At 32.0% G+C, this 24,139-nt stretch overlaps 1 protein-coding gene and 1 pseudogene across 1 annotated transcript; both read left to right on the top strand.

Moving 5' to 3' along the window:
* Positions 1–4,178: 4,178 nt before the first annotated feature.
* LOC148200362 (calmodulin-1-like) lies at positions 4,179–5,991 on the top strand. Its single transcript, XM_088112394.1, has 2 exons — positions 4,179–4,412; positions 5,323–5,991. The coding sequence occupies exons 1-2, from the start codon at positions 4,337–4,339 to the stop codon at positions 5,694–5,696; spliced, it is 450 nt and encodes a 149-aa protein (XP_087968520.1). The 5' UTR covers positions 4,179–4,336; the 3' UTR covers positions 5,697–5,991.
* Positions 5,992–17,255: 11,264 nt separating this feature from the next.
* On the top strand, positions 17,256–17,633 carry LOC148200361 (secreted RxLR effector protein 161 pseudogene; annotated as a pseudogene).
* The last annotated feature ends 6,506 nt before the right edge of the window (positions 17,634–24,139 follow it).

The following is a 24,139-nucleotide window of genomic DNA, read 5'->3' as shown; positions in this document are numbered from 1 at the left end:
ATATATATATATATATATTAAAAAGCAACTGAATATTTAAATAAGGAAGACAATGAAAAATCTTACATGCACCATAGTTGTAGGATTGAAATATTTAACATCCTTTCTCCACCAATGATCTTCAATGCATCAATACTCTTAAATCTCACTTCAGTTCTACTAGTTCTTTATTTAACCTATATAATTTTGTTAACAGATTTGCTAAAGGATAATCCTCAGCTTTTTCCATGTCATAATCTTCATGGATCAAAGGTTCACACATGGGTTCTTTCTTAAGACAGAGAGCTGGAATAAACATTTTAAAAGTTATGAATAATTTATTTCTAACTTTCATATAAAATACTAAGAATAACAATATAATACTTGTGGTGAGCTAAAATGTGGATTGATTAAAGCTTTAGGCCAAACTATAAATGTGCCTAAGGCCTCCCACAAATTGGATTTCAGAAGTTAGCATAGGCACTTGAGAGTGAGGATCTCGGACTTCATCAATAATCACACATGTGTGGTGGGGCAATAGAGGATCACCATGGATAGTCTACCCTCTTGCAAGTTATCGACTTACACCATTACGTGTAGGGTATCTCCACCAACCAATAGCTCATATTGACAAATGTGGTCATTATGATCTGCATCAAAGCATGAGCCTTTGGTTCTCTGTTGGATCTTAAGTAGGGAGATCATCGTTCTTTTAGGTCATGGACTAAAGTCTTTCTCCAAATGCTCTTTATGTTTCTTGTTATTGTTGAAGGCATTCCATAAAGCATTGCTCGATAACAATCATACGTTGGTTGATTCTTTCCTCCATTTGGAACTCTAACTTCCTCAACGCCTCATGACTCAAGGATTTTGTAGTTCTTTGTGTAGGGTCAAAGTAGTCTTTTAGGCCTTGTTCTTTTGAGTGGATTTGATGGAGTGGATTTGAGGAGATTTGAGAGGATTTGAAGATAAATTTTTTTGTCGTTTATTTAAGTGAATTTGGAGGTAAATGAGAGTGAACTTGGAAATAAAATTTGTGAGAATTAGTATAGAATTGTATTGACGTGACAAATTAAAAAAAATTATTTCCAAATTCACTCTCATTTACCTCTAAATTCACTCAAATAAACGACAAAAAAATTTATCTTCAAATCCTCTCAAATCTCCTCAAATCCACTCAAAAGAACAAGGCCTTAGTCTAATTACACCTCCAATGCCCCACACATGACTTGGGTGCTCTAGCTTTCCAATGGCCATTGTAAGAATATCCTCCCTGCCTTAGCTAACAAATGAACCTTGAGTTTGTTGCTCAACCAACTCATCTTGTATATCATAATGATGTTTGTTACATAAAATTCATATGAATTATGATTTTGAGTCAAGAGTTTGTACTTAAAATTCTTTCTTATATTAGTTGAGCTGATTGTGATGTCATTTGTCCATCGAACTTAGTCCATGTAACCTTCTACATCTCATACCTATCAGGTGCATGTGCTAGGTGTAACACCCCATTTTCAGAGTGTCACTAGAAGTTTAGAATATGGTTAAATCTGATACCCTCGCGGAAACGAATTAAAAAAAAAACTCGGAAAACTTTATTCCAATTGGTAATAAAAAATTAACCATAGTTTATGTTCATTACAAAATAAACTTCAAAGTCCAAAATTACAATTATAAAAAAAAACTAAAGGTTTCTAACTTCTCTCGTCACTTTAGCTATTACCGACATCATTTGCAACTGCATATGGTCCCGTGTAACAAACATGTTATACAATCATCACACATCGACAAACAAAAAAAGGGTGAGTCAACCAAAAACTTAACAGATTAAACAATTACGTATACACTTACCCAACCAAAAAAATGTTGAATCATGCATCATAACAAATTCATACATACCATCATAATGATATCATCAACCCACTTCAGATGTTAGGTCTTTTATTCCCCATAACAAACTATAACTTTAACCTCACTCAGAGTCATTCTGCCTGCTCTCATAAGCCTTATGAGTATAACTACCTTAAGCCAAAGCCTTACGATAAGACCTCCCTCAACCTGCTCACATAAGCCTTAATTATAAGATTGAATGAAAATTATAGGTTTTTTACTAATATAGGTTTTTTCTTATTTAATTCAATCTTATAATGGAAAATAAAATAATCCAAACTACTACTAAGCTAAGTGAGTGAAATCTACCAATATAAGAAATTACACTAAAAATGATCTAAAATTGCCTAATTAAGCTAATTTTGTAAAAATCAACTAAAAAGCTATCTTAACTAAATCTAAGCTAAAAACTACTAATTGACCACTTCATCTAACCTAAAGTAATGCAAATAGTCATGAAAAACATTCAAGATTTAGGGACTTACTAGGTTACATATTAGGTTGTGCAAATAGTTAGCATAAGAACAAAAGGCTTAACTAAGATATTGGCCTCGATCTTTCCAGGTCTAAACAATTTACAAGGAAAATATAATGGTCCAAAAATACAAGGCCCCAAAAGGCTAAACCTATTCACATATCTACTATATATTACATTTTTACAAACAAAGAAATAAAATTAGGCCTTGCCATTGACCTAAGTTGCAAACCTTAAGGGTGATTTCCATCACTCCTTTAAACTTGCTACATTTACCCAACCCTATTAATTTGTTTCATAAAGAAGGGGTAGCTAGGTAAGACTTTTGTAAAAAAAAAACTACATGAAAGGGATCCAACAACAAAGATAGAGATATACTAAACACAATAATAAGGGAAAGAGATATATGACATTTAAGGAAGGGGATTCAACATGGCTTCACTTGAACAATGATAGACTTCCTAAACAAAGAAAGTCCAAACTCAGTTCTAGAGGAGATAATCCTTTCAAGTGACCAAAACAGTCAACAATAATGCATATAAGTTAGATTTGTCTCACCTTTAATGTTAGTGATCTTATTCCTTTTGTAGGAGGAACAAATGGTGAAGCAAAACCTCTATATTTGGAGACAAAATGCTATTAAAAGGAAAGTGATGATTACAAAGCTCTAGTTAAGGGACTGACCATAAAAGTCATGGCCAAGCACGTACAAATAGATTGACCTACAACTAAGTTGAGTAAGCCTAAGCTTTTGTTCTCATGGGTCAAAATTAATGTAAACAATTAGAATAAGGCCCCTCAAATGTCTCTTAAGTTCTTCTATTCCACTTTAACCAAAACCCTTCATTTACTCCTTCAAAACCATCACAAACAAAGATAAAATCAACACAAATACAAACCCACTTATATATATAATTAAAGACTTCATCAACATAACAAGAAAGCAATTTCTTTTTTGAAAAGAAATCATGCTTTTTAAAGCTCACCTTTAATTTCTACTCATTATCTTTGTTGCTTAAAGCTCTTTCCTTCCCACCTCTCTCTTATCCCCCCTCTCTCCTAAACCCCATCAATTTCAAAAGAATCTCTACAAAACCTAGCCCATCCAATTTCACTTGATCCAACCAGTTCGTGGTGGCATCGAAACTAGAGCTGTCAAAACGAGTAACCCAGCCCGACCCACCACAGATTGGCCACTTAGTGAGTCAACTCAACTCGGCTCATTTATTAGCAAGCCGAAAAATTCGAACCCGACCCACCACGGGTTGGTGAGCTAAACGGATTGGTTCATTAGCTCACTTAATTAACTTTTTCTTCACCCTCTTCTTCTCGGATTCTTATAATGAAAAAAACTAATTTAATTCACAAAATTAGACTTTGTTACGTGAGAATATATAAAGTGTCAACATGCCGTACATTCTAGTAAAATATTGTTGACACGTTGTTTATCATATAAAAACAATTAACACCATTAAATAAGAGATTAAATTTATTACTTTCTATTGAAAAAAGATCAAAGTTTCGAGAATCAATTCTAATTTCATATTAAAAACTAAAATATGTTTAATTCTTAAAAATTTAAGCACTTCATAATTAAATATTAAAAATTTTAATAATGTTTCTTTTTAAAGTTGTAATATATTACATGAGTTGTAAAAATATCTTTTTCCATATTATTTAAAAATAAAGGAAATTGCGAAAAGAGAAAAGTCAAAAACGGTAAAGGTGTGTGGATACCGCGTTGCGTTGCGTTACTCAGCAGTGATAACATTGATTGATTTTGATGCCACCGAAGATCCTTCCTATATAGCAACGCCAACGACATTTGTTTGTAACCATCCATCCATTCGCATCCAAACGCGCTTTCTCTCTCTCTCTCTCTCTCTCTCTCTCTCTCTCTCTCTCTCTCTCTCCCTCTCTCCATATTCGATCGAAGAAACTCGAACGAAAGAAGAAAAGAAAGAGCGACTTTTCTCACCGAAGAACAAATCAATGGCCGATCAACTCACCGACGACCAGATCGCCGAGTTTAAGGAGGCCTTTAGCTTGTTCGACAAGGACGGCGATGGTTTGCTCTCTCATGCTTTGAGTGTTTAATTTGATTCTGGCGATTGCGCTTTTCATAAATCGGTCGCTAATTAGGAAATTACAGAGTCTGATATTTTTTTTTTCTCTTAAGATCGCTTTCATTTTCAATTTAGTTGGCTTAGATCTCGATTATTATCATTATTAGTTTAAATCTACGAATTAGGAAGGTTTATATGAATCAACCAATTAGAAATTCTTGTCAATAATAATTTAAGTATAAGGGTTTTTTCATTTGTGATATGTGCTTATGTTGTTTATCATCATTATAATTAATATTGGTAGAGTTTCTCAGTGGGCAATACTTTTGACGTTAATGTTTTTATTCTAGTGATTGTTCTTCATGTTTCTGTTTGGTTGTTGAGGAGAAGAAATAAAGGGACGGATGACTGTTGAAAAATTGTTGTTTGTTTCAATTTTTTGTTTTTTATAGGTGAATTGCATGTAATGTCGTGACTTTTTTATATAATTCCAGAAAGAAAAATGTTTCTTTTAAGGTTATAGGTCATGTTGTTATGTATGACGTTTTGGTTTATTCAATTTTGGGAAAAGAGGTAGAAGAAAGGAACAAATAGTAGCTTGTAGGTGGTTTACTCGTTATTCTACATTTTTTCTGCACTTTCTGGTCAATAATATGTGATGATCAAGATCGTGATGCTAACGGGGAAAATCAGGAACACAGCTTCATACATGACAACGTTTGACAATGTTATATAGTACGTGGACCCTGAAATGGATTGAATGAGAAAAGTTTATTATACATTATATCCCCTGTGGGAGTGACTGGTTAATGATATTAATGTAACTAATATCGAAACAGACTTGTGAATTATGGACTAGACTGTGAAGTAAAAGCTGTTGTTGATTTTATTGTATATGGGTTGAATTTTCAGGTTGTATCACAACTAAGGAGCTGGGAACTGTTATGCGTTCATTGGGGCAAAACCCAACTGAGGCAGAACTCCAGGACATGATCAACGAAGTGGATGCTGATGGGAATGGTACCATTGACTTCCCTGAGTTTTTAAACCTCATGGCCAGGAAGATGAAGGACACTGATTCTGAGGAGGAGCTCAAAGAGGCATTCCGGGTATTCGACAAGGATCAAAATGGGTTCATCTCTGCTGCTGAGCTCCGCCATGTGATGACAAACCTTGGAGAGAAGCTCACTGATGACGAGGTTGATGAGATGATTCGTGAGGCTGATGTTGATGGTGATGGCCAAATAAACTACGAGGAGTTCGTTAAGGTGATGATGGCCAAGTGATCAAGTTATGTCCAAAAAATTCTGAATGAAGAAATGTTGATTATGACGAAATGACGAAAAAAAGGGGTGGGGGAAGGACTTAGATTTGAGTTTTGTAACAGTGATGTATTAGTTCTTGTCCTTTCTTCTTCCCCACATTTTTATTTGGTGGTTTTGAATCCAATATTAAAACTGGAATTAGTTGTAGCTGTTGTAAGTCCTGCTACTAAAAGCTGTAGTGGAACATACCTTAGTATGTCTTGTAATTTTATCCAAAAAAAAGTTTGTAATGTTAATGTCACTTCATTTTCTACCACTCCTCACTTTGGTTTTCTGAGAGACGTGGAATATTTTTTTTCAGAACGATTTTTTCAAAAGATAATTTGACCTGAGTTCATACCTGAAAACAAATAATTTTTTCTGTAAAAGATAACCTTACAGTTTCAGAGATTTCAACCGGACCAAACGCTTTTTTGGGAGATTTTAGTCAGATTTAACTGGATTGTTAATACCCGCGTTAAGCCACAGCACGGAATACCTGGTCATTAAAACAGATGAATTGTGCATCAATTATATATTTATTATCATATTTACTATTAAATTAATTTCGTTAGAATGTTTTTGTAGGTACTCCTAGTCTTGATTCTTGTTCTAAGTGGTTTTCTAATTATGGTTTGTCGATAACGAAATATATAAAGTAATGAAGATATATATGTTAATAAAGTAATGAAGATATATGTTAATGTGCCTAGCATAGTTCAATGCTTTAAGCTGTTAAACCTTGGATTAGAAAGTGATTTGCAAGGAACAGACAAATACATAATTCTATCACGTAATGCACATAATATGTCAAGTTTCAAGTGATTACTCAAACCCATCAAATAATACAATGAAACATGTTAATTAGATGCTCCAAAAGATTACACGATCACACGATGCAATAGTCATATTATTCAGACAATATAAGTCACACTGATTAGATGACACAATTATTATCTTAAAAACAAGATTTTGACATCCATTTTTACAAACTTCTATTTTTTAAACCTCAAACTAAAATCTATTGTAATTCTTGGAAATTAATAATTAAAGAAAACTAATGTGGAAGAACTCTAGCCCTCAATGCTAATGAACTCTCTACCTTTCATAATAGTACTTAAAGACTCTAAGATAATAGAATTCGGAATGGTTCTTACACGCATGCGGTGCAAAGATAACTATTTATAGTTTATAGTGATAATTTTGAGTATCTAAATGAGAAATGAAAAAACAGCACTCTCCATTATCAATCATTAAACGAACAAAGTTTATCTTCTGTTACAACATGGAACACAATGTAAAAACAAAACCCCTCAACACCTCAAGAACAGAGGATGGCCAAATTGATACTAATAGAAGTTATTCTGATTCTGCATCCTGATATTGCTACCAATGCTCAGACTCTTTTCCAGAGTGACAATAACTCGGAGAAACACCAAATGGAAAATATTAAATTCCGTCACATAAATTTCAAAACCAAAATCGAGGTGAAAGAATTGCAGAATGAAGGAGGTGCATGGTAAGGAAATATGATATTAGGGTATTTAATAATTTTTAAATAAAGGAGTGTGCAGGAAGAAAATATGGAGGTAGAGGAAGAAATAACCAGCTACAACAGTAAGCCCTTTGACCCGAGCTCTTAAACCAACATGGACTCCTATTGGGTCTTAAATCCCCAATAATTTCACTCTACATTTTAAAATCTCAGAGCTATTCCCTCTACCACCTCAACTGCTTCCTGTACTTCCTCAAAAAAAATTTAATTATAAAACTATCCTTTTTACTTTAACCTTTTATTTTTTTTACTTTTTTACTTTTTTAAAAAAACCCTAAATCTATGTCCCTCTCACTTCCACTCTCACGGCAGCCCCACTAATTCTTCATAGCTCTCATTCCTTTTTTATTGTTGGTTTTATACCTATGAGACCTTTGGCAATTTCAAAGTGGAGGCAGTGTGTCCAAAACTTATCTCCTGGGCTAAGAGATGCATGCAAAAACAAAGTGTATTTGAAACTCTTGGAGATGAAAATGAGGTCTATGATGTTGTTTTGGATTATAAGACAAAATTTATATTGAATTAAGGTAACTCTAGATGTTTCTTGAAAATGTAAGAATTTTCCTGTATGAGATAGACTTAGTTTTTGCTGTTGCCACAAATTCTGCTATTTACTTTTGTTTTAGTTAGGCAATCTTAATAAAATCTTAGTAGTTTAGATTTTTTTAACGAATTTCAATTTTGTAAATTTTAAGTTAACTGAAAGCCTATAAGTAAGAATTTTCAGTTCTTATGTCTCCATCTTTATCTCTTCAAAGTTCTAGTATTTTAGTTTTCTTAATCAAAATATGACATATAAAAGTTGAATAAATGTATCAAAATCAGAAAATTAACATTAGTTATACATCTTTTTAGTTGAGTTCATACCATGTATTTTCAAATAACACTATGGGCACTGTAGAATATGAGTGCTGTGGGAAACGAATGTGGCACATCCGTTTGGTCTTGAACGGATGTCAATATTCGTACACGCATCTGTTTAATAGTTTAATAATTCAACGTATATTCGCATTCGTTTAAATATTACTGAAGGATAAAAAAAGAAGGGAGAGGTGCAAGAAGCATAGTGTGGTGATGGAACGAGTAACTCTCTTAAAATTTTCTGAAATACTTATAAATGTTCTCCATTAAGATGTGATTAATTTTTAATAAAAACATAAGAATCTTTTCATCAGATTCTTTGATTTAGGATTTTCAATCTCCATTAAAATATCTTGTTTTTATATTTTTAAGATATATAGTTATTTTTTAATGAAATATTAGAATTTTATAAATATATAAATATTTGAATTAATTAAATTAATTATGAATTAAATAATTTTGTTTGTAAATATTTAATATTTATTTTAAATTATTTAATGAGTTAATAATACTTAACACTTCCTACAAATATTTTAAATTTTTCATATCATTTTTAAATAAATTTATCAACTTTAAATATTTTTTTATAAATTAAATTAATTCATATACCTAATTAAACATTTAAAAATAATATAATAAAACATTTTAAAATAATCTAATAAACATTTACAAATAATATAATTAAAAAGAACTATCAAAAACACTATATCAGATATGGAAATCCGAAAGGAAAAACATTGGATCTCGAAATCCGATTGAAAATAGTGCGTTTTGATGAAGAATAAACGTGGACCAAGCTTGAAGAGTTGTGGAATATGATGATAATCAGAGAATAAGATTAGTAGTTATGTTTAGGGTTAGTTTTGACTTGTGGTTGAAATTGGAACAAAAGTAGGTGTTGGGGTGTACTTGAGTATGTGGTTGATGAGCATGAGAGTGGAAGATAAGTCTACTAGTTTTACCTGGTAAATCATGTTGCTATCTATGGATAAGTGCTTCCTTTTGCCTTGTATGCATAGAAAAGGTTTTTCAGGTATTAAACCTTCCTTGTGTGAGGGTGATGGTGTGTTCCTTGTCCTTGTGTGATAGAACTACATGTTTCTTAGTTGGATTGCAGGACTACTCGAGTATATCTGTAGGGAAAGCTACATATTGCTCTGTAGGAGCAACTATAGGCGGGTGGGATAGGATACAGGAGTGAGACTGATTCTTTTTACTATGGTATTCATAGTATAATAATGCTCATGATGTTGTTTATGACTAGGATAATTATGATGGTAGTGTATCTATAATGATAATTTTGGTACTTGAAATGTTCTATACGATGCTATGTTGATAATGATGTTATTATAGTAAGTAGTTACCATAAATACTAATAAGTGAATATATAAGTATGAAAGAAAAATATGTTTAAAACAGATACAAAACCCTAAAGAAAAAATCTATTTACATTTTTACAATATAAAAAAAGAAAAAAGCAAATTAATAAACTATTCTCAATAATAATATAATTCTTGGTCATTCTTCCTTTTTCTATTATTCTAATCATGACACTAGCGAGAGATCTAATGTAACTTGTTTATGGATAATCTTTTCTCATTAACATTTTCTCAACATTTAGCAAACAATTATAAAAAAAATCAAACATCATTAAGTGATAAAAATATAAATAAATGTAGTTTATAATGTAAAATACATTAAACTCTTAACACAAAATCAATGATTTTAATATTTAAATGTGAAAGAAATATTATAATTCATAATATGATTACAAAATAAAAATTTTCATTGGTAATTGGGCTCATAGGTCCACGTGTTGAGGCATGTGATTGATGGGTGTTGCTCCCTCCACCACCACACCTTTCTTCCTCCACCTCCCCTTTACTATTTTGCCCTTAAATAAAATTTTAGTTTTAGGGTTAATTTTTTTAATTTTACCCATTCACAACCTATTCCACTAATAACCTATTTTAGTTCCTCCTACATGAGTAAAATATTTTTCTTTTATTTTAACATTATTTTTCTTCATCTCTTTCTTTTGTCGCGGTGAGATACTACAAGTTGTAAAGGTTGGTGGTAGTGGAAAGAATTATCAAGTAGTCTCCCTCTCGTGGTGCAGTATCGCTCTCGTGATGCAGTGTCGCTCTCGTGGTGCAGTGTGTGGAGTGGTGCAGTGCGTGTGTTGCTTCCTTAAGGTGTGTTTTCGAATAAACCTTCAAATAAAACCCTAAAATAAAAAACGTAACTTTTAAACGGTGACATCCTTCAACGGATGTCAACATCCGTTTAAGGAAAGAACGGATGTCAACATCCGTTTAAGGAAAAAAACGAATGTCAACATCCGTTTAAGGAAAAAACAGATGTCGACATCCGTTTTTTTCCTTAAACGGATGTTGACATCCGTTCTTTCCTTAAACGGATGTTGACATCCGTTCTTTCCATAAACGGATGTTGACATCAGTTCTTTCCTTAAACGGACTCCGAGTTACGTTTTTAATTTTAGGATTTATTTTATTAGTTTATTCTTTATTTTGGAAATATTTTAATAATTTAATTTAAATGTTTTGATTTATTATTTTTTAATATATTTTTAATGTATTTTAATAATGTAAGGAAAATGAAGAAGAAAGAATCGTATGAGGAGAAGTGAAACGGAGAAGACAAATGGAGTTGTAAAGTAAAACAGAAGACAAATTGTTAAACGAAATTGAGAGATGGAAAGATTGAGTGCAGGGAGTAAAGTAGGAGAACTAGGTTTGGAATAAATTAAAATAATAAAAATAAAAAATTTTAATTTAAGGATATAATTGGAATTAAAAAAAATTGGGGAGGTGGAGGGAGAAAGGTGTGGTGGTGGAGGGAGCAACACCCGTGATTGATGAACACTACATTAAACTCGTTTTGGAGGATTAAATGGTAAGAAACAGTTGAGATACGTTGAATGGGAGTATATGAGAATCACTTTGCACCTATGATTGAGTGATATTGGCATGGTGTGTCAGATAGTGGTAAGGTTATTTATGATCCATGTGATTAGACTCTTACGCCTCTTATGGTAGCACCATACTTCTTTCGTGTATATAGATTCCACTCATTCAGACATTGTAAGTCTGTGTTTGTTTATTTGAATTTTTCTTTCGCTAAAATGCTTCTACTTTTTCATCACTAATAATTCTTTGGCTTATTTTAGAAAAAAAGAAAAAATAAATCTAATCAATGACATTGTACAGCTGGTTGGGTGATCCAATTCCACTCCAGCATAATGGGCAAATGAAGTTAGAGAAAGGTTTGGTTGACACTATAATTATGAGCTGTTCGAAACCCAATACATGAACCTAATTAAAATTTCTAAATTAATAGTTTATTTTTTAAATTGCTATGTGGTGTCGCATTTTAATTGGTTGTGCAAAAGGTGTGTCTATACAAATTTTCAGATGAATTTAAGGTACTCCTATGGGATATGACTGATAATTGTTTCTATTTTATTAATGGATAACGATAATTTCACTTTATAATATTTTAATATTATTTATATCTCATCATCATGTAATTAGTTTAAAATTGCTTTATAATCAATAATAATAAATATAAATATTAATATAAATTAATTATAAAATATGATAGGTAAATATTGTAAAATATTATTAAAAAAATATTGTCAAAAGTATTATTGTATTAATTTATCCTCACAACATTTTTTTCAACGTTGGAGAAAAGAAGATACAAAATACAAACAAAAATTTTATATATGCTCAAATATTACTTTAATTAATCATGTAAAAGAAATTTAGAAGGATAAAAAAAAACACAAAATGAAAATAGATCATTTTAATTTACATTTTTGAATGATTGATGATTCTTTTAATCAGCAAAATAAAATTAAATAATACAGAATATTTAGAGTTTTTTAATCTTTATTCCATCTTGCAAAATATATATATACTAGAGTATCTTCGTGTAGAGAGCATTCTAATGTAATACAAAGTTCATAGTATAAATTAAAGAAAAAAATTACAATACATATTATCAGTTAAAAAATTAGAATACACCTCAATTTTTGAACCCAAAAATATCCACATTAGAAAAAAGAGAAAATTAATTATTAGAACACGTGTAATCCTTTAATTGTTATCATATCTGCATTGTTATTTTACATTCAATTGGTGTTTTTATATATAAAAATATAATCAATCTGTTTAAATAGTACTTGAGTAAGTTACTTTACCAAATTAATCCCTTCTATTATATTATATATTTTATAATTTTATTTGTGAGTATATTGGGTCTTTATCTGCATAGAGGTTTTCCAAAATTAACTAAACCTACGTTTTCAGTTCATACCATTTTTTACGAATCAGTTTTATTTCTACTATAATGATCTTATGAAGATAAGGGACATATAAGCCATTAAAAATATAAAAAGTTTATATTGGTGGATTAATATGATCCTTAAACACTACAATAATTACGTTTGTTATCAACTAAATAAATAAATTTTGAAAAGTTTATTTGTTATTGTCTTCCTTATTTTTATAACCTAACCATTATTACATTTTTTAAAATGCCATATTTTGTATTTGTAAGAAGTATTTCAATATATTATAAAGAAAGCAATACCAACCCAAACAAAGTAATGAATTCAACATTTTGGACGTTTTATACATATTCTTAATTTTAATTTTACAAAGGCAAAGTATCAAATGAAAAGATTAATTTATTATTAATGATTTGATTATACATAAGAATAACATATCCATTGCCAAAATGTAGAAAATCTTAAACTTTAAAATTGAGGAAATCTTTTAGACTTTATTCTTACAATATTTAAGAAGTTAGGACACAATAAGATGTTATGAAAAACCTGCCATAGTAAATAAAAATCACTGTTCAACCAAACTTTCAAAAATTTATGTTACCGAAACCTGTTTAAATAAGAGTAACAGAAGATAAATTATAAAAATAGGAAAATGTTTTAAAACTGTACTCTCAAAATAATTTATTAAACTAATAAGTTGATCTATCCTTTATGTATGCTCACATGCATGAACGATTATGTTTCTAATCCAAGATTTTAACCCTTCCTCTAACATAATTTCATTTTTAAGTACTAATTATAATTTCATATTTGTTAAATCTTCAAATTAGAGACTTCTAAAAATCATTAATAATTTATTTTTTTAAATTTAAGAGGGTAACTAATATAAATATCTTAATGTGATTAGAAGTTTGTCTATCGAGTCTCACGCTATTTGGTGTTTTCATTTTTTTAAATATATAAAATTAAAAATTTCTCATGTTTTTTTAAAAGAAAATTAAATTAAATAATATAAGTAATTTAATATTTTCAATTATATATTTTTTTTATTAGAGGTATAATTTTCCAATATTTTATGCAATATAATTTTTATCATAAATTAGTGTAATTTTAAAATTTTTCTTTTCTTTTCATTTTTATTTTTATGAAATTTTCATTGATGGCATTCATAGTTAAGATCAACTTATTTCAGAATATGCATATCTATGTATTTTAAAATTAAAATAAATATTTTAAATATTAAAATTAAAATAATTTTAAATTTGGGAAGATGAAACCTCTGTTTTGAGAAAAAACCGTCGTTTAAAAAATAGTTTTTAATTTTAAATAACTATTTTTAACACCACCACACACACATACATATACACACACACACACACATATATATATATATATATATATATATATATATATATATATATATATATATATATATATATATATATATATATATATATATATATATATATATATATATATATATATATATATAGTTTCACAAACGTCAATGACAGCACCAACCTCAATCAGTGTACTCCATGCAATATCTTAATGGTTAACAAACTGGACTCTTGTTCAAGAATTGAGAGCATTTGTTTTGCAAATCCCTGTTAAATTCCTTCTGTATCCCGAGGCTAGTAATTATTACAAAAGAGTGGTAGATTTGTACATGTACTTAAGACTCTGAAGTTTATTTTGACTTATTTGCTAAGTGTATACAATTTTTCTCAGTTTATTATTATAACTTCATCTTTTTAGAAGACAGTGGTTACATGTGTGTAGAAAAGAAAGTAGTCACATCGCTTGAAAATATACATACATTCATACGAACTCTTATGAAGTATATTATTTCATCGGTAAGAGCTGGAACGTATTAAAACTTCTACTTGCTGGTATTCTATCACCAAGTTATTTAGGTTAAGTTATACGTAATTGACATAAACATGGAATGATGTAAAAAAGTTTATTTTGTATTGGTTAATGTTAAAAAGTAAACAAAATCATAATCAATTTATACTTTTCATGTTATAAATATACTGAAATAAGACATAAAAATTCATTTTTTTTCCAGTAACTTGTTTGTATGTCTTCATTTTCTCTCAGTCATTTTTCTCAAGTTCATGTGTGTGTTTTTCTTTGAAATTGTGATCTAATATGGTATCAAGGACATAGGTTCAATCAATTTTACTGCGTGAGTGTGGGTGTGATTGAAGACTGGAAGTGTGTATCCATAATAGGAAGGATTATTTGGAATGTGTGTATCCTTAAAGGTAAAAAAGGAAATCAAAGAAACTTCAAGATCGAAGCAAGAAAGAGATGACAGGTTTTGGAGGGATACAAGGGTCTTTACCAGTGTTTGATGAGAAGCTCTTTGATGACTGACACATCAAGATGCAAACCATATTTGGCTTCCAAGATGTTTTAGAAGTAATAGAAGATGGGCTGCCTGAGTTAGGTGCAAAGGCCACAAAAGAGGAGAAAAGAAATTACAAGATACAGGTGAAAATGGACAGCAAGGCCAAATTTCTATTGTATCAGTGTGTCAGCCCAAAGATCTTTAACAAGATCTCCAAGGCTACCACTGTTAAAGAGGTGTGGGAAACCTTGGTGAATACATATGGTGATGAAGACAAGAAAAAAAAGGTAAAATTTGCAGACCCTGAGGAGGAAATTTGAAGTTCTGACCATGGATGAAGGGGAAACCGTGGCAAAGTATTTTGACAAGGTGTAGGAGTTGGTAAATGGAATGAGGGCCTGTAAGGATGAGATTTCTTATCAATATGTTGTTGATAAAATTCTAAGAACCCTAACAAAGGAGAACATTCAGGGTGGTGTTTTACTGCATCAAAAAACAAAGGAGAATTATTGTGGCATCTCATATTTGGTCACCTAAACTTCAAAGATTTATCCAAGTTAAGCCAAAAGAGCATGGTGAGTGGCTTACCTAAAGTTAGCATACCAGAGACAATATGCAAAGAATGTATCCAGTGCAAACAAAGCAGGAGCAGTTTCTAGAAATACTTACCCAGAAGTTAGTGGAGAAGCTATGGGTGGTCTATTTAGATGTTTTTGTGGTTCTATACAAATAGAAACACCTGGAGCAGCATGTATTTTCTACTTTTATTGATGATTGGACTAGGAAATGCTGGGCTTACTTGAATAGGAGAAAGGAGGAGGTGCTGTAGATGTTTCAGAAATTTAAATGGCTTGTAAACAGACAATGTGGGAAGAAAGTTAAGGTGTTGAGGACAGATGGATGAAAAGAGTATACCTCCACTGAGTTTAAAGATTTATGTGAAAAGGAGGGGATAATACATGAAGTTACCCCTCCCTATACACCACAACACAATGGGACAACAAAAAGGAAAAATAGAATCATATTAAATATGGTTAGGTGTATGCTGAAGAGTAAATGACTGCCTAATTTCGTGTGGGGAGAGGTTGTGCTGACAACCACCTATATTTTAAATATGTCTCCAACAAAGAGGCTGGATGACATTACACCTGAAGAAGCTTGGATTGGGGTAAAACCAAATGTTAAGCATTTGAAAATATTTGGTTCTATATGTTATAGACATGTTCCAAATCAGTTGAGGAAGAAGTTAGGATATAAAAGGGTTTCTCTAATTTTGGTGGGCTATAATGCTATAGGAGGATATAATAAGCTGTATGAGCCTACATTAGGAACAACTTGTGTTAGTTGATGAAGCTATATAATCAACATGGATGTTATAATTGATGAAGCTGGGATGTGGAAGTGGGAATCAAATAAACAAGAAGCATCAACCATTGTGTTGGAAGATGAACATGCAGTAGTGGAGTCAGATGTGTGAGGAGATATGATAGTGTTAGAAGGTCATCCAGAATTACTCAACTGCCAACACATCTGAGAGATTATGACCTGTCTTATGATGCAACAATTACATCAGAAGGTAATTTTGTTCACCATGCTTTAAAAGCATAAGATGAACCTGTTGAATTTGACCAGGCTGTGAGAGATGAAAGGTGGTATAAGGTTATGCAGAAAGAGATAGACTTAATTGAGAAGAACCAAACATGGGTTTTGACAAAGTTATCTCCCAATAAGATAAATCCACAAGGTGTTGTGATTAGGCACAAGGTCAGATTAGGATTCCTGTAGCAAGCTGCAATAAACTATGGAGAAGTTTTTGCACCTGTGGCCAAAATAGAGACAATCGGATTGGTAGTCTCCTTGGCAACACAGTTTCACTGGACTTTGCATTAATTAGATGTAAAGTTTGCATTCTTGAATGACAACCTAGACGAAGAAGTGTATGTTGTTCAACCTCAGGAGTTTGAGGTCAAAAAGCATCTAGCCAAGGTGTATAGGCTGAAGAAGGCTCTGTATGGGCTTAAGTAGGCCCCAAGGACCTGTAATTAGAGGACAAATGGGTTTATGAGCAGCATTGGGTTTGAGAAATGTGTTTTTGAACATGGGTTTTATGTATAGTGTTGTCAACATAATGACAAAGCAGAAAAGTTGATAGTGTGCTTATATGTGGATGACCTATTAATCACAGGAAGTAGTGAGGAGAAAATCTTTGATTTCAAAATCCAAATGTTAAAGGAATTTGAAATGAGTGATTTGGGAAGGTTGAGCTATTTTCTTGGGATTGAGTATACTAAGACTGTTGGTGGAATTGTGATGCATCAGTCAAGATATGCATTGGACATATTAAAGAAATTTGACATGCTCAATTGCAATTCTGCAAATACTTCAGCATAAGTAGGTTTGAGGCCGGAGAAAGATCCTGAAGAAGAATGAGTAGACCCTACAGATTACAAGAAGATGGTTGGGATCTTAAGGTATCTATGTAATACTAGGCCTGATCTCAACTACCGTGTGGGTGTTATAAGCAAGTACATGCAGAGTCCAAGAATTTCTCATTTGAATGCTGCTAAGCGCATCCTAAGGTATTTGAAAGGTACACATAGCTATGGAATACTGCTGCCAAGAGGAGAACTAGGAAAAGAGTTACAAATTACCTCTTATTCTGATGTAGATTGGTGTGGGGATAAATGTGACAGGAAGAGTACAACTGGGTACGTTTTCCTCCTTGGAGGAGTGCCAATTTCATGGAGTTCGACAAAGGAACCTGTAGTGGCTTTATCATCTTGTGAGGCAGAGTATATTGCTGCCTATGAAGCCACTTTTCAAGAAGCCTAACTGAGTTCACTAATGAAAGGGCTGAAAGTTGGTTTAGCTAGATAGATGAGACTACATGTTGAAAATAAGTCAGCCATTAATCTAGCTAAGCATCCTACTTCTGAGGGGAGAAGCAAACATATAGAAATCAGGTTTCATTATATAGGAGAGTAAGTGAGCAAAGGGAAGCTGGAGGTCGTACACTTCAGATCCGAAGACCAAATTGCATATATATTGACCAAAGCACTGAAAGGAGACCGCTTTCTAACCCTTAGAAAGAAAATCAGAGTGGTAAGATCAGAGATCGGTGAAGATCGGTTGAAAGGGGTTTTGAAAACCTAGGGTCTTCGTCGCAAACGAGAGGTGAGCTCGAAGAAAGGGTTTTTAACGAGTTTAATCTGTGAAAAATGTTCGTATGCTCAAAGGAAGTGTTTTTACCGATTTTAATCGGTGAAAATTGTTCAAATCGAAGGAAAAAGGAGTTTTCACCGATTCAATCGGTGAAAGGAGGTGTCTTGCTTCACAAAATGTGGTTTTTTAGTTGAGATTAGGGTTTTGTTTAGGGAGATGTGTTAAAAAGTAAACAAAACCAGAATTATTTTATACTTTTCATATATAAATGTTGTCACTAGTACAAAAACAGCGTACAACGTCGAATATTTTGGACCTTTCACGTCGAATTCGAGAATGATGTCATATCAGGAGACGTTAAATTTAACGTCGAATTTTATCAATAAACGATATTAATCAATTTTTTAAAATTTTTAAATTAATTGTGATCCTTTTTTACAACTTTACCAGATCTAAAAAGCAGAAAAACAACAAATTTCAGTTTTTGATATTTTGTAAAGCATGAACTATGAACGTGTAATATAGTATCAACAACAAACAACAATGACAAACAACAAACAAGTCAAATCAAACAACAAACAAGTTCAATCAAACAACAACAACAAACAATTTCACCCAAAAATAACAACAAACAACTTCAACAAAAATAACAAAAAACAAGTTCAACAAATAAGTTATTCAAAACGAAAACGAAAACGAAAACGAAAACGAAAATTAACCTTGGTTCATCGGAATAAAGTGTTGCCACACGTGAGAGAGAAAGCAGAATACGCCTATGAAGGACAACAACACGAAAATAATCGGTAAAAAAAAACAAAAATCATACCTAAAGTAGTAAATTAACATGCATTTGTATCAGATGAAAGAAATATTACATGTGATGGTTGTCAAACTTTGTTCGAGAAAAGTTTGAGCAGAGAAGAGGGTCTCGCGCGCTAAAATAAAGTGAATGAATTTTCAATCTCCCGCTCAAATTTTTATTGAATTCACTTATTTTGACATCTAACGCTGGGACATTCGACGTTTTATATCCTTTTATGTCGAATTACAATTCTAAACGACGTTTAATAATTGTATTTATTTACAGAAATGCCACCAGTCATTTTTAACGTTGGCTATTGAGTGGTTCGACGTTGAACGCGTGGCGTTATAAGTTGTTTTTGCACTAGTGTGTAAATCTACTGAAATAAGATACAAAATTTCATTTTTTCCAGTACTTTGTGTGCCTCCGTTTTCTCTCAGTCTCATTCTTCTCAAGTTCTTGTGTGCGTGTTCTTCTCTTACCTGTGATCTAATAGTTAATAATGTGATATGATTTTATGTTAATTTAAATTATCAATAAATGTAACAGGAGAGTTTAAGTTACTTGAGATAAAAATTATGTAAAAAATTTTAGCCTTAAATATTTACTATACATGTTTGAGCACATTCTGATCATATAAGTATAAGTTTTATGCATGTTCGAGCACATCTCGATAATTTGAATTGACATATACTTGGTCCAAATATATTCAATTAAAATGAATTACATCGATCAAATGATTGATATTGATAAATTATAATAATTGACATATACTTAGTCCAAACATATTCAATCATATTGAATTACCACTGAGTAATGTCTCGACAATATGTCCTTTTCTCGTACCCTACCATCACACCACCTGCTTACCATAAGGACCTGTCCTACCATCACAATAAGGACTTGTCCTGCATTAACAACAAGGACTTGTTTCCCTTGCTTCCCAAAAGTCTTACGAGTAAATTTTAGCCATGTTTGCAATGAGGTTCTTGTATGGCAACAATTGGTGTCTTGTCCATAAGCGTGCCTCCACTAACAGTATCTATCATGTTCCTCTCTTGTGGCAAAAATCCTTCATAAAAATACTGCAGCAACTGCTACGCATTGATGATTAGGGCATGTGGAGCACAACCTGTTAAATTCCTCTATGTATTTGAACACGTTCTCTGTTTTAAACTTCCTAATCCCATTTATCTCCTTCCTCACTGCAACTATTCAGGATGCTGGAAAAAACCTCTCCAAAAACTTCCTCTTCATTTCACTCCAGTTGGTGATGGATACATTCTGAAAGAACATCCACTCCTTGGCAGCATCTTGTAGGGAGAAAGGGAAGACTTTCATCTTAAAAATCTCCTTAAGGACCTCCAAGGGATTCATAGTAGAAAAACTATGGTGAATTCCATCATGTGTTTGTGGGAATCTTCCTCTGTAGATCCATGAAACTTTGGTAACAGTTGTAGAAATCTAGCCCGTAGCTTGAAACTGGGGGCTCCTTGCACAAAGAGAACTTGAATACACAAAGGTTGGTATCCAATTTCTTAATTGGGCAGCACATTTAGCGTCCTTGCTCTCTAACGAGCTGCCATACCTTTAACGCCTAATGAATCTAATAAAAAGCCTACATGAAAGCTTTAGAGATAATATACTTAAGGATTTGTACTCATTGAGAGATGAATAGAAAAATATGTCTTGAAGGAACTATTTTAGGAATATGTTCCAAACATACGATACGCTCTTAAGCTCTGAAATTGAAATATCTTTTAATAAGAATTGTAATAATATTGAAGCTTAAATATCTTACATAAAAAAGAAGTGTTGTAAGCGAAAATATCCCATAAAGAATATCGTATAATGAAAAACGCCCTAAAATATACGTCTAAAATTACTTTTCATAAGAGTCTAATGTCTTGTGTTGTCTATTGTCAAAAGTGCAATACATCATCAAACCCTCCTTGAATGATATACTTGAACGATTCATTAATTACTGACAAGACGTATGACAAGATGTTTTGATACAAGTTAACATCTATAAACATTCAAAACATTTAATGTAGACGTTAGGTTGAAATGCTAATCTTGAAGAAAATGAACACGAGGTGGACGGTGAAGACAACTAAGAGGAGGAGAGAACATGATAGTGATGAGATCAGTATAGCATAACAACAACATTACAACACACGACTACAACGATGTCGAATATATGATAACTGTAAGAATAGTTAGGCCTTATTTCTCAGCACCGAGAGGGGTGAGAGGGGTGAATTGGTTCTTATTGAAAATATGTTCTTTTATTATCTTTTGGAAAATCTTTAGAACTTTCTTTAACACACAAGAAAATAAAGAATATAATGCAGTAAAAGAGTCAAGGGATAGAAAAACCAACACAAATTTTTATACTAGTTCAACCAAACCTACATCCAGTCTTCCTTCAACAACCTTAGTTGAAGTGGAACCACTATAATGATCGAGTTTACAAGCAAGAACAAAGACTCCTTCTCAATGCACTCTCCTTCCCCACTCAATATTAGTTACAACAAACAAGAGGTGAACACCCTCACACTCTCACAACCCAAAAAGCAATCCCAACTTTCTATCACCTTAGAGCAATCCCAACTCTAAGAATACCTTGAGAGATGGGGCAACTCTCAATGAGAACAACCATAGTTCTCTCCCCTATTACAAAAACATAGGAACTCAATCTACAGATTGAAAAAGATAAACCTGATCTTCACAGCAACACCCCAATAGTGCAGATATGATCAACAACCTTTAAGCATAGTTCTTGACAGAATCTTGATGTATTAACCCAAATTTGATCCCTGATTCTTTAAGATGGTTCTTGGACGCTTCTTGTAATCAAAACTCAATCAAAATATTAGTTATGAAATTGAATTTTCTCAAATTTGTTTTGAAACAGCGCGCAAGACATGTATTTATAAGATTTACGAAATCCTGACGCATTTTAATCGATTACCAAATTAATGTAATCAGTTAAGTATTTAACAGTTCTATACCAGATTTCCATTAAAATTTATTTAACTGGTTACACAATTAATGTAATCGATTACACACTTATTGTAAGTCAAAACGATTTAAAATATGACTGTTATGACAATTAAGACTCAACATGAAAACACTTTTCAATATGTAGCAGATTTAGCCGATTAAGGAAATTGTGTAATCGGTTAAGTATTACACTTAAGCAATTTTGAAAACCTTTTTACCAAAAAATCATTACTGCACACAGTAAACAGGTGTTAGCAAAGACACGAGTTTTAATCGATTATGCATATAATGTAATTGGTTAAAACTTGTAGTTTGCCACAGTTTAAGCATTAGCTGATATCTGATGAACTTAAATGATTACATAAACATTGTAATCGATTACTTCATACAAATATGCTTTGTGCAAGTGGTTTTGTCATTTAAAAACATGAGTATGCATACTACATATAAAAACACATGTACTACCACAATAAGCATGTAAACTAAATAGTTCAAACACAAATAAATATGAAAATGTCGCTATGCATATTAAAAAGTTTCAGTTGTTATGCAAGAAACATATAGAAACATTATTGTTGTTGTCATTATCAAAAACAAAACACAAGGAATTGGGTTATATTGCTCCCCCTATCAACAATAACTTATGTTCTAACCATGGACCCATCATTAAGAGCATGGCTCGAAGGATTAAAGAAGGTTGGGAAGATTTCATAACAAAGGAAGGACAACTCAAATTACTTTTGAAGTGGGAACAAAGGCCACCCAATGACCCTTTGTTTTACCCTCAGTGAGTTGTCGCTCAGTTTCCTAACACGTTGCTCAATGTAGGCTTCCAAAAAGCACTGATCTAGACTCCTCACATGACTTTCGCTCAGCCCCAATCTAGTTCGGTCAGCGCTAACATCTGGAAGTTTCTATGCAACATTTTCCATGTTTTCCTCATATGTTTAAATGTGTTTTGCATGCACTGCCACATGACTTGTAATCCCTTCATAATGCTTGATGATCAAGAGAGTAGTTACCTCAAAATTAAAGGCTGAATTCCTTATAAATTCAATGCTCCACTCATGTATTGGACATTTTTGAGAATATATTGAAATGTTGTTCAGATCACTTCAGCCTATCTCTTTCCTTAAAAGTCACTAGCGAGAGATAGTTCATCCTCCTCTAGCCTTCTTCCCTAGCTGGATTACCTATCTAGATCACATTACCACTATACACACCATAGCCAATCCTTTAAACCTCTTCATAGTTCTACATCTTTCATTGCATTCACTGCCAATTTATTTTCATTATTTCACTTCGTATTGATACTTGGCTTTATGTTTTTCTCACAATGTAGCCATCAATATAGAATAGGAACAACACCCCAACACACCACGCGATGATGATGGTGACAAAACAACACCATAAGAGAATGGACAAATGAGACAAGAACACGTAATTACAGTGGCAATGACGACAAAACGCAACTAGAATGACAATAAATTTGGCACAACGGCGTGAACAAGGAGAGCACATTGATGAGAAGGCAAAACGAGGACACAACTCATTAGAGAATGCAAAAAAGAGGAGACTAGACGTAAATGAGATGAGGCACAAAATCTTCGTAGAAGAATTAAACATTTATATTGGTTAAAATGATAAACCAATATAAAATGTCACTTTCTATATTAGTTATAGGTCTGACTGATATAGAGAAACTTTGTATTTTATTACAATTTGGCACCACACCACTTTGTATATCAGTTTTAGGTCGAACTGGTATAAAAAATCTTTGTATTCTGTTACAATTTTATCATCACGCTACTTTCTATATCGTTTAGATCTAGAACCGTTATAAACTGTCTTACAATATTTACAATTATGTCACTGTGTCACTTTTATACCAAGTGCATTATAATCCATATAAAAATTGCTATAAATTTGATTTTTTGCACTAGTGTGGTTACATGCAATAACCACCATTATATCTCTATAGTTAGCCTTTTAAGGACAATTTTGGATTAAATTATTGTCATTTTTTAATTTTGTTTCACAATGATTAATGGTAAAACTGTCGTCTTTTCTTCATTTTGAATTTTTAACAACAGTTATTAGAACAACCATAGTTAAAAAGTTAATATTAATTAGGAATATGCCATCACATCTTTTTCACTATGTTAGCTTTAGAACATCATTAATCAATATTGTAAAAGCATATTTTTGAACTAGTGTTATTCTATTTTGGGGCTTAAAGATATATGATGTAAAAACTAAGTTAAATCCCTTTAGTTATTCCTATTTTTTGTGGATTTTTCCCAGTTCAATCTCCGTTTTATTATAATCTTCAATTTAGTCCTAAAAAATGCTAATTTGAGTCAATTAG

The sequence above is a fragment of the Vigna umbellata genome, chromosome 4 (assembly GCF_029865625.1).
Source record: "Vigna umbellata cultivar VRB3 chromosome 4, Vumbellata_1.0, whole genome shotgun sequence".
NCBI classification, from domain to species: domain Eukaryota; kingdom Viridiplantae; phylum Streptophyta; class Magnoliopsida; order Fabales; family Fabaceae; genus Vigna; species Vigna umbellata.
The sequence above is the reverse complement of the archived record's forward strand: the minus strand, read 5'-3'. Positions and strand labels throughout refer to the sequence as shown.

Excerpts from the sequence above, each read along its gene's own strand:
- LOC148200362 (XM_088112394.1), top strand. The coding sequence starts at position 4,337 with ATGGCCGATCAACTCACCGACGACCAGATCGCCGAGTTTAAGGAGGCC. Across the intron at positions 4,413-5,322 it reads GTTCGACAAGGACGGCGATG|GTTGTATCACAACTAAGGAG; the intron begins GTTTGCTCTCTC and ends TTGAATTTTCAG.